Here is an 11,927-nt window from a genome sequence, read left to right on the forward strand (position 1 = left end):
CCCAACGGACTTTCTGATCCAAGACCTTTTCTTTTAAAAGACGTTTTGCACTCTGTAGCCGCCGCCGCCGATTTACATCGTCATCTGATTTCCTGCTTCTTCTCACTTTTTGCGTCCGAAACCCGTAATTCCCGGCCAACTACATTCTCTAAACTTTCATTGGTTGACGGGGCTAGGCCTCGCGTCGCCATTGGTTGGCGATCACGCCAATCATTGAAGTAGGTGGGTCACGGGAGGTTAGGTGGTCTGATGGCTCTTGTGTGGTGCGATTCTGAGGATGTTTACAGCTCGGATTGAGGCTCTTCGGCCCATTGTGTCTGTACTGGTCACCAAAGATCTATGTATTCTCACCCTAACTTCTCGCACTTGTCTTGTAGCCTTGAATGGTGCGATATTTCAAGTGCTCATCCAAATGTCTTGGGAGTTTCTGTGGCTACTAGCCTTTCAGGCAATGAGTTCAGGATACCTTTTCAGCATTGTTCCCAGATATCCACCATTGGTTTAGGCAATGATTTCCATATACCTACCACTCTTTCCGTCAATAGTTTCCAGGTATCTACCACCTTTTCAGGCACTGGGTTCCAGATACCACCCTCTCAGTGAAAAAAAAGTCTTTCCTCATATCCCGTTAAAACTCTTGCTTGTTGCCTTAAAATTGTATCCCCTGGTTACTAACTCCACTGCTACGTGAAAATGTTTCTCCCTGTCTACCCAACTGCCTTCTCAGAACACTGTACACCTCAATCAGATCACCCCTCCACCTCTCTTAGAAAAATAACGCCAGCCTGTCTAGTCTCACATCTATTCTTCTCATCATAGCTGAATCACTCCGGCCCAGGGACACATCATACAGTGCTTCCCTTTAATCCTTCTGGTTTTCCATACAACTTGGGTTGTATCTGAACAACTGGGTCAGAAGGTCAGGTTCAAGAGTCACTGCTCCGCAGCTGCATCAAAGCACGTTGTAAGATATTTTGAATTCACCTGTTCAGGGATGACATATTAGACTTCTGGAAGAGGTAGGACTTGAAGAACCCAGGCCTCCTGGCCCAGAGATAGGGATACTGTGCCACAAGAGACCAATAGCACGATTGATCAGATTGATTAAAAATAACAACCTAAGAACTTGAATCTGACGTTGCTGTACCGTTTCTAGATATTTTATAGGTTTAATAACAATGGGCGGCACGGTGGCTCAGTGGTTAGCACTGCTGCCTCACAGCGTCAGGGACCCGGGTTTGATTCCCGCCTCGGTTTGCACATTCTGTGTGGGTTTCCTCTCACAGTCCAAAGATGTGCAGGTCAGGTGAATTGGCCATGCTAAATTGCCCATGGTGTTAGGTGCATTAGTCGGGGGTAAATATAGGAGAGAGGAATGGGTCTGGGTGGGTTACTGTTTGGAGGGTCGGTGTGGACTGGTTGGGCTGAAGGGCCAGTTTCCATACTGTAACTAATCTATTCAACTTGAAGTTACCAAAAATGCTAACGTGGGTTTGCTTTTGAAACTGCAGATGTTGGTTGGAACTGTGCTGTGGGGAGTTGATCTGCCAGCCGAGGAGGATTTGCAGTGACACAGAGGGCGGTTGTGAGCAAGGCCCTGCTTGTCCAGAGTCTTAGTGCAGGGGGATTCCCAGGAGCGTCAGCGATAGAACACTGAGAATGTCGGGGATTCCTCCGGACACCTGGCAACCCAAAACTGTTACATTGGAGACCACGTAAGCGCGGGGACAGGGACGGGGGCAGTTGACAGCCTGGGAGCTGCTGTGCTGAGACCACAATGAATGAGCAAGGAAGGAACATGGCTCCTTCCTTTAGCGGTAGCAGTTTCACACCACTTTACCAATGCAGGGTTTTGGGCTACTGCACAATGGTTTCACCGTTGTAAGGCAAAGCTTGGCAATCTTCCCTTGTTTTGCGGATAATTTTCTTCTTTTGACCAGATTATTTTTTGAATATTCAAAACACAGCATCAGTACTTAGGAGCACATGATCACCTTTAATTCATGAAATATATCAAAACAAATCGTTAAGTGCAGAAATTGAAACGTTTGGTGAGAGAAGCGTTTTTGCTTCTCACTCGTTCTTTATAGTTATTGAGCCGACAACGAAACATGAAAGACCCTTTTAGGGTTGAAAGAAAACACTTTCTTAAATGTGTCTTCAAATTTTCAGTCTTGTATCTCCTCCGGGTTACAGAAACTCCTGTTCTTCACTAAATGCAAGATGAAATTAACAGGAATGTAGTGCTGGTAGTAACATGAAAAGTGCTCAACAAACTGCAGGTCTCTTTTTGCACGTCGTATATTTTAAATAAAAGAGAAATACAAAATTCTGCATAGCAAAGACATTTATTTCTAAAATCTTTTCTGTAGGTTTGTTACAAAATTATTTTTAGACAGAGTAGTTACTTGGTTACTTACAATCTTAAAAGACAAAAGGCTATGGTTGAATTCAGTTGAAATGACGTTAGAATGATGTTCTTGTGGCTGCTTGTTCAAATAATTTATTAATTTTAAAACAGTATGGGAAACATAACGCTGGAGTTGTATTGGAAGCATGCACCAAAAACCTGCAAGAATTTCGCTGAGCTGATTCGAAGGGGTTATTATAATAGTACAAAGTTCCATAGAGTCATCAGTGATTTTGTGATTCAGGGAGGAGATCCAACTGGGACAGGTAAGAATGGGGAAAAACAGGGTTATGTAAATGTTTAACTTTTTTGGACATTCTTATTATTCAACACATTAATCCACACTACAAGCCTGACTTATGATACTAAACCTGTCCTCACTTCCTAAACTTACAAGGAAATAACTAGTATCAGATGTAGATGGCAGCATAATAGCTCAGTGGTTAGGACTGTAGCCTCACAGTACCAGAGACCTGGGTTCAATTCCAGCATTGGGTGAGTGGAGTCTTCACATTCTCCCCTTGTCTCCGTGGGTTTCTTCTGGGTGGTCTGGTTTTCCGCCACAGTCTAGACAGGTGCAAATTAGGTAGATTGGCCATGCTAAATTGCCCATAGTGTCGAGAGATGTGTAGGTTAGGTGGATTAGTCATGAGAAATGCAGGGTTACAGGGAGGGAGGGAGGTGAATCTGGGATGCTCTTCGGAGAGTTAGTGTGGACTTGTTGGGCCAAATGGCTTGTTTCCACACTGTAGGGATTCTATGTGATTCTGGAATTGGACAATGTTTGTTGGACAATCTTGAATGTGCAGATGTTGAAGATACTCCAAGTTATCAATACATAATATAGTCATGATGGCTGGCACGGGCTGCTCAGTGATTAGCACAACTGTCTCACAGCTTCAGAGACTCCAGTTTGTTTCTAGCCTTAGGTGGCTGTGTCGAGTTTCCACGTTCTCCCTGTCTAGGAATTAGATTAGATTAGATTAGATTAGATTAGATTACAGTGTGGAAACAGGCCCTTCGGCCCAACAAGTCCACACCGACCCGCCGAAGCGAAACCCACCCCATACCCCTACATTTACCCCTTACCTAACACTACGGGCAATTTAGTATGGCCAATTCACCTGACCCTGCACATCTTTGGACTGTGGGAGGAAACCGGAGCACCCGGAGGAAACCCACGCAGACACGGGGAGAACGTGGAAACTCCACACAGTCTCTGCATGGGTTTCCTCCAGATGCTGCAGTTTCCTCCCATAGTCCAAAGATGTGCAGGTTAGGTGGATTGGCCATGCTAAATTTTCCCATAGTGTCCAGGGATCTGCAGTCTAGGTGGATTAGCCAGGGTAAATGCAAGGTTATAATGATAAGGTGGGTGTGCTGCATCTGGGTGGGATGCTGTCAGCAGGATCGGTGCAGAATTGGTGAGCCGACTGGCCTCCTTTTGTACTGTAAAGATTCTATGATTCTCTGATCCAAATTGTATTTATACCTTGCAGTTCTCCAGTTAAGGCTATCAATGCAACCTCTCAAAAAGCAAATGCGTTCAATTTCGATTCTGGCAGCTTATTGCAGAATTTTCAAATTATACAACCATCGAGTTATAAAGTACAGTAAGAGGCCATTTGGCCCATTGCGCTTGGTCGCTTATGTGAAAGAGCTGTCTAATTAACCCCATTATGCTGCTCTTTCCTTTTAGCTCTGCAAGTATTCAAGTAATTGTCCTGTTCTCAGTTACCCAGATTCAAGTCAATTTTCAGTAGTGTTCGAGAGATTGTGACTTTTGTTTTCTGATGTATTTTCAAGAAATTCAAAAGCATCTGACAATCGTAGAATGTTTCAACTAATTGTCACTGCTTACTTGTACAGGTAGAGGAGGCTCATCTATTTATGGAAAGCATTTTGAAGATGAATTGCACAAAGATTTAAAATTCACAGGTAAAGTCACTGATAGTTTGAACTTGCAGTAAATATTTTGGTTTTATTCAGAAAATCCTACAGTAAGAGAAACAATTACGTTTTCTGACTAGCTTTTTAGCAAATATTCAGTGTAAAGATAATACATTACTGTATGGTTTGTGTAATGTTACATCAGGAGTTTGGAGTTGAAAGAAATTGGTATCACCTGATGTTTTAAGAGGCCTTTCTGTTAGTACCATCCTAAAGGGCATAGAAATGTTTATGAGCATGTTTTTTCATACTGCTGTTTTTCCTAAATATTTTTGGCATTTAACCATATTGTGAGTAAAATCTTTAAGAAAAAGGTACTTAGATAAAAAAAATGTTGGGTGAGCCTTACAATGGTTTCTGCTGCTTGTTAGTTTGTTTCCATCAAATTTCAACAATGACTTAAATTTACTGAAAGTATAATGTCAAGTTTATTAGTTTAAAATCAGTAATAACATCACTATGTTCAACAATGTATAGTAGTTCATCTATTTAAGTATTATAACAACAACCAACCGAAAGAAACTAATTTATTTTTAACAGTTCATCATTGAACAATGTGAGTTTAGTATCAGTTATTTGAACTTGCACAATACTTGTGTTTAGAAAAGTTCACATATAGTATAAACAAAATTTTAAGCTTATGAAAACATAAAGTTGCTATAATCTTACCAGATCATAGAGCTGCTCTCTCATTTGAGAGATAGGTTTGGTGGGAGTTATTCCTGAGGGTCACCACACGTCAGGCAAGGGTAGAGATTGAGAAGGCAAATGCTTCAAGGTGCATTGCAAACTAACCATACAGCCAACTGAGATAACTGACCGCAGAATGACAAAGCCAGGAAAATTCTGCCTGGTTTGCTTGTGTGTTTTGAAAATGCTTAATATTCTTCTATTGGTTGCAATATGAACAATTACATAACCAGACAAAGCTGTAATTTTCTGCACCTAGTGCTAGTATGGCTGGAGTTTGACAATTAGGATGGTTGCTATTTAGTTTGATCAGACTTAAGTCCGCTGAGTTTTAAGTTTAATTTCTGTGTGGAATAGCTGTTATGTGTACACAATGTATATTTTCAACATACAAAGATACAAATTAGGTGCAGGATTAAGTCATTTGATCCTTCCAGCCTAATCCAGTAATGAAACCAAATATTTCTATGTAATAGCATTTATAATACAAAACCATAAACTTAGCAATTAAATATTGTATCTGCTTAATACCAAACTTGATCACAATTATTTTTATTATATCTTTCTCTTCATAGGTGCAGGGATTCTTGCCATGGCAAATGCAGGCCCAGATACAAATGGCAGCCAGTTCTTCATTACATTGGGACCCACACCACTGCTGGATGGAAAGCATACAATCTTTGGTCGTGTGTGCCAAGGGTTGTCAGTAACTAAACGTATTGCATTAGTGGAAACTAATCGTGATGACCGACCAACAGAAGACTTAATCATTTTGAAAGCTACAGTATCGCATTAAGGCTAGCTGAATTTATGCAATTCATTTAATGATTAGGAATAATTTCCAGGTAGTGGTGTTTTGTCTTTTCATAACCTTATTGATTACAAATCTTGTGAATTTGTAATGGCAGGATTAATTGCTACACACCTGACTTCACCATGAAGTTAAACTTTACTCTGTTGCTGTTGGTAATCATCCCAAGTCATTTCTTATGGGTGCCTTGTAATAAGTATTGCCTACAGCTTGTAAAGCAATACACAAAAATATGAAATTGAGCAGAAATGTTAAAATCCAATTTTTGTAAAATTTATTACATGGGGAACATTTTAATTTTGTAAAATAAACAAAATGCTACCATAATGATGCCACGTGGAAGACAGCTGCACGATCCTGATAGCAGAATGATCTCTATCTTCCCATTATGGATATAGTGTAAAACTAAATACATCTTACCTCAAGCACTAGGGCCCCTTGCTCTTTTTCCTGGAAAAACAATATTGAGAACAGGTAATCATTTAGTTTTACTTTTGCTATATAACTCTTCATCTTCTTCCAAAATGTTTCTTTCTGAAGAGATTTATGCATATTTTGTTTTTGTTCCACTGAGACAGGGAGATTCTGTTTCATATTTTTTATTTTCTAATTTAGGCAGATCGTTCTGATACTGTTTATACTTGTCTTGGAGATATGATGGTGGCTGTGTGTAACAAATCAAGTTCAGTTTACCTAAGTGCATAGTGCTGGTTCTGAGATCTAAGATATATCCTGGTAGCAGAGATCAGAAAGTTTTACTTCAAAGTAAAAGAGTAGACAGCAGACTCTATAAACAACTAGCATATTTTGATAATTAAACGGGGAGGAATTGGAAAAAAATTCAAAACTACTTTTCATTTGCAGGCAGGTATGTGCTATTTGCTAACTGGATTGCTTTGGCACTTAATCAGCAGGCTTTATGTTATCAGTCTTTACTGATTTCGACTGAATACTCAGCTTTTCCAATGTCAAACACTTTCCTAATGTTGTTAACTTTGGCCCCGTAGACCAGGCTTGCATGTTCTTTTGTCTAGTTGAGCACAGGAGTCAACTCCAGTTGTCAGAAGCTGGTACGTTTTATTCTTAAATGCTCGCCAACTCAACATTGAAAGGGCATTGAGCACAAGCTGGATTGATCAAATGCACAGTGCTTTTACTAAATTACTGTTGTCAGTATTAATACAAGACCATTAATGTTATAGGTGTGAAAACCCACCTTCTACTATTTTTTTATTTAATTAAAGGAGATTTCCCACCGTACATTCTTGGTTACTTGAACAACAAAAATACAGTAGTTCCCCCCTGTACCCACAGAGTATATGTTCCATGACCTGTCATGGAAGCCCAAAACCACAGATGGGAACGAACTCATTCATTTCAATGGGAAATTTACCTTCCCAGCAGTCCCCAGTCCCTGGTTCCAGAAGGTTCCCTTTAATATGTTTGGACCACATGTAACTGAAAGCACAGAAAACAATTCCGTGGATGCGGAGGTTGCTCTGTACTGCACCTGCAGGAAATATGAAATATAAACGAAATGCTGAAAATACTCAGCAGATGTGGCAGCATCTGTGGTGGGGGAAACAAACTAATTTTTCACATCTGTCTCTCTTCATGAAAACTCTAGCCTAGTACTTATCACCTAACAAAATCCAGTCTCTTTGTTATAAAAGCTTTAGATTTTAAGGAAAAGGATAGTTCTTCCCCCCCTCCCTCCCCCTTTTGCCTTCACTACAACAGATTGAGCTACTTGAATCTTTCACTCAGGTTTTCTGATTCAAACCACTTCCCTGCCATATTTCCAGAGGTATGCGGCCAAATTTCTGGTCTCAGGTCAGTTATGTGTTAAAGGCAAGGCCTCTGCTCTTCACTGGTGAGTTGTGCTGAACAGAACTGGAAATTTCAACGGCAGATTTTGGAAGAAGACAACCTTCAAGCCAGCTGTAAACATTAAAAATACTTTAATTCTGACTATCTGTTTCTGGATCCTGTGCAAGAAGTTGTTGAAAATATTTGTGTTGGCCTGTTGTGAAGAAACAAACTGAGGCTCCCTTTGTCAACCTTTCAGTGTTGAAAATAGGGCATAATCTGTGCCACTACCATCTAACATTCAAAGAGGCTAAGTGGAAGAAACTACAGAGGACGCCATGCTGCTCATTATAATCTGATTAGCATGTGGCAGGGGACTGTATGCCAAGCCTTTGAATTAAAGCCCAAAAAGCATTTACAGTGTTGCCATTTCTGCATTCAGTGATGATTGGTTGGAATAGTCTCAATACAGTAAAGTTTCAGTGATAACAACAAAATCTAATTCAGTTTGGTTTTGTACTGGCACATCCTGTTCATATCAGTGTGAACATGTTTTTGTTGATGAGTTAATTTCAGAAACCTAAAGGTTCTGATTATCCAGGCACTGTACTCACGAAGAGGCCTGCTTTCTACTTGTAGCTTAATTTCTGTTCATTTATCAATACTGAACATTATGCACTCCTCATGCATCTCATTAATTACCTTTGAGTCGTGTAGACTGATTTGTACTCTCGGGCATCTCTCTTACACAGCTTGATATGACTGGAAGATCTAAGTTCAGTAAGTCTTCAGCATGATTGCTGACTATATTCAGTATGATCCCAGAAATGAACTCAATTTGAACTTTGTCCTGGTTATGTTACTTGAATCCACAGACAACTTGATAAGGGTCTGGTGGCACAGTGGTAATGTCACTGTGTCATGGCCAGAAGGTCTGAATTCAAGTCTCATCTGCTGCTGAGGTGTGTCATAACATGTCTAAGGAGGTTGATTAAAAATACCTGCAACTTGATAAAACCAGATTTCCAATCACTCTTTTCAAAAGAACAATTTTCCACCACTTCTACAGTAAAACCGTATGTTTCTCTCCCTTTCATATAAGAGGAAAGTGCAAGGAAAGGCTTGTGAAAAGGAATGAAACCAAAGTCATGTTTTTAGCAATCTGCTGAGTTGAAAACTGTCCTCAAAATAAATAATAACTTTTTGTAGCTGTCAGCAGCAAGGATGTTGAGTTTGAAGCAGAAACTTGACATTTTGGCACAAATGTGCAAGGTCCACAATTATCATTTCCACAATGGTTAGCCAGTGCAATATCTCCATTGAGGATTTTGGGCATTTGAAGGCCTTTTAACCTGTAATAATTGTTGAGTCAGAGAGAGTGAGTGAAAACAGTATGCTAGACATCCAGAAATATAAGTGACTGTGGGAATTAAGAGCAAGTGAGTTGAGGGAAGAGCTTTGCTGGGATACTCCCAGATAAAAGCGATGAGTCAATGTGAAGCAGAGAGGGCAACAACAAAAATACGGCAAGGAGTAGCATCTCAAGGCAACAGGGAGGTGATCTGTAGTTTGGAGAACCCATACTGGGAGAAGTTTTGAATAGCAATAGAATGGAGTGAGTAAGCAGCATGAAGCAAAGTTAAAATAAAAGCAAACCATTGTCAACAGGAGAGTGGTTTGTTTTTGTTAAGATTAGTTAGTTCAATGAAAGAAGCATGACTTTCTAAGCTTTCTTTCTCCAGGATGGAGGTATCAGTGGCCAGGCTAGCATTTTTGCATGGCCCTAGTTGCCTTTGAGAAAGTATTGATCCACGGTCCTGTGGAGGGCTGTAATGTGGAAACTTTGGATAGTCATTAGTATGAGAGGTGTCATCAGCTGGAACAGTTCAAACTCTTATTCAGAGCTTCAGCAGAAGCTCATGTCACTTCAGTATTTCTGTGAAGAGCTCCTTGGAGAGCATGTTTCTGTATGTGGTCACCCTGCATGCTTAAAGTGCTGGTAGAGAGGGAATGGGTGACCGTTAGGACTCCTGCAACACTTGCTTCAGCCTCCTGTATTGCCTGAGTGCTTCATTTCTATAATCAGTCATACTCTGAACACTGGTGAGAGTGTTGATTTATCAGATAAATCTATGTCTGTGTCATCTGTAACACAGAACAGGAGGAAGATTTGAAAAAATAGAAGATTCTGTGATTAGATAATTAACAGGCATATTACAGTTGCAGAAGTGAATTCAGGATTTGCAGTGCAAGGGACAATAATGGCATTGAACAGTTGCAGAACATTCTGAGTAGGGAGAGTGACCAGCCAGCAGACATGGTCCATATTGGTACCAATGAGGGAAGAGGGATAATGTTTCATTGGATTTTTGCAAATTAGGACAGCAACAAGCAAAAAGGGCCAGTAAATTATTAATCTGTGGATTATTCCCCAAACTACATATATTGAACAAACTGCCAGAGGAAGTGGTAGAGGTGAGTTTAAAAGACATTTAGACAGGTACATGAATAAAAATGGTTTAAAAAGATGTGGACCAAATGAAGGTAAATGGGACTAGTTCAGTTTGTGAAACTAGGTTGGTGTGGATGAGTTGGACCGAAGGGTCTGTTGTCGTGCTGTATACCTCCAAGACTCTATAAATAGAGATGATGAATGCATGGCTGTTCAACAATGGGAAGGAGAATACCAAGTGCAGACTTTCCTCTCCATGTGAAGTTCCAGGCCCTTAATCACAGTGAGGATCCACATTGGGGAAGATCGGCAGTTGCTCCCCAGTTGAATCAAAGAGTGGATGTGGGCTTCACTAGTAGAGTCAAATACCAAAGAAGCAACATGAATGCTGACAAACCCTGAAGATATTTCATGTAAAAATAAAGATTAAAACCCTCGTACACAAGGGTAACATGGCAGAGCTATTGTGCATATTTTCCCAATGTTGGGTGGCGACTCACCAGAAATTCTAGTCACTCACTCCATTCTATTGATTTTCAAAACTTAAGTAGTGAGCAGTCTCACCCGAATGCTAATAAAGCACGTGACTACTGCTGCCTAAAATCTATTCTGATGTTGTGCCACTCGTATTTTTTTCAATTTTGGACCCCAGGGAGTAAATAACCAATGTAGCATTTCAACATATTTCTCTATTTTTGATAACTTCTTGACTAGCCATGACTTTTATTATCTCTCATCCTTTCTTATATGCGCACACATCAAATATTTATGTCTTAAAATTGGATGTTACGGACAGGAGTCATTTTTCTAGTATAACCTTAATGTAGAATTCTTTATTTTTCAGAGAAACCTAGTTTGCGAGATGGCCTTAGTTTAGTTGGAATATCAGAGTAGTTTAAGATGAATGATGGAGGCGGGAAAATCTGCCAGAGTTCCTGCATCTGATTGTGATTTCGTTATGACCATTGAGAATGTTCTAGAATCATAAAGTCATGCAGCGTAGAAACAGGCCTTTTGGCCCACCATGTCTATGCCAACCAACAAATACCAAACTAAAATAATTGCATTAACCTACACTTGATCCATAGCCTACTATGCATTGACATTTTAAGTATTTATCTAGATGCTTATTAAGAGTAAATGCCTCCACCACCCTCTCAAGCAACATTTATATTTATTATACTTTCACTGAAGGAATTTTCTCCAGACCTCTTCTTAACCTATTAGCTTCTCACCTTAAATTTATGCTCTCTGCCCTTCGACACGTCAGCTTGGGGAAGAGATTCTCACAACCTATTCTGTCTATTCTCATAATTTTGTTTACCTCAATCAGTTCTCCCCTCAGCCTCCTCTCCTCCAACGAAAACAAACCCACCCTATCCAGTCTCTCCTTATAACTGAGACCTTTCATTCAAAGTCTGTGAGAAGATTTGTAGCTCGGGTGCTCGTTGTGGTTCTGTTTGCCGAGCTGGGAATTTGTGTTGCAGATGTTTCATCCCCTATCTAGGTGACATCCTCAGTGCTTGGGAGCCTCCTGTGAAGCGCTTCTGTGATCTTTCCTCCGGCATTTGTAGTGGTTTGTATCTGCCGCTTCCGGTCATGCTGGAGGAAAGATCACAGAAGCGCTTCACAGGAGGCTCCCAAGCACTGAGGATGTCACCTAGACAGGGGATGAAACATCTGCAACACAAATTCCCAGCTCGACGAACAGAACTACAACAATGAGACCTTTCATCCTAGGCAACATATTGGCGAATCTCCTCTGCACCCTCCAGTGCATTCACATCCTTCCAATAGTGTGGCAA

General features: G+C 40.4%; 1 protein-coding gene across 3 annotated transcripts; it reads left to right on the forward strand.

Moving 5' to 3' along the window:
- Positions 1–68: 68 nt before the first annotated feature.
- On the forward strand, positions 69–7,832 carry ppil1 (peptidylprolyl isomerase (cyclophilin)-like 1). 3 transcript variants are annotated; one of them, XM_087973591.1, is made up of 5 exons: positions 69–222; positions 1,512–1,715; positions 2,522–2,676; positions 4,280–4,348; positions 5,626–7,832. In XM_087973591.1, the coding sequence occupies exons 2-5, from the start codon at positions 1,660–1,662 to the stop codon at positions 5,844–5,846; spliced, it is 501 nt and encodes a 166-aa protein (XP_087829717.1). In that variant the 5' UTR covers positions 69–222; positions 1,512–1,659; the 3' UTR covers positions 5,847–7,832. The 3 variants fall into 3 exon arrangements, with proteins under 3 accessions (XP_087829717.1, XP_043572668.1, XP_087829718.1); XM_043716733.2 differs by lacking the exon at positions 1,512–1,715 and having other exon boundaries at positions 76–222; XM_087973592.1 differs by lacking the exons at positions 69–222; positions 1,512–1,715 and adding an exon at positions 280–386.
- Positions 7,833–11,927: the final 4,095 nt, after the last annotated feature.

This window comes from Chiloscyllium plagiosum, unplaced genomic scaffold (assembly GCF_037043375.1).
Source record: "Chiloscyllium plagiosum isolate Xiang-an unplaced genomic scaffold, Cpla_swu_hap1 HiC_scaffold_26, whole genome shotgun sequence".
NCBI lineage: Eukaryota > Metazoa > Chordata > Chondrichthyes > Orectolobiformes > Hemiscylliidae > Chiloscyllium > Chiloscyllium plagiosum.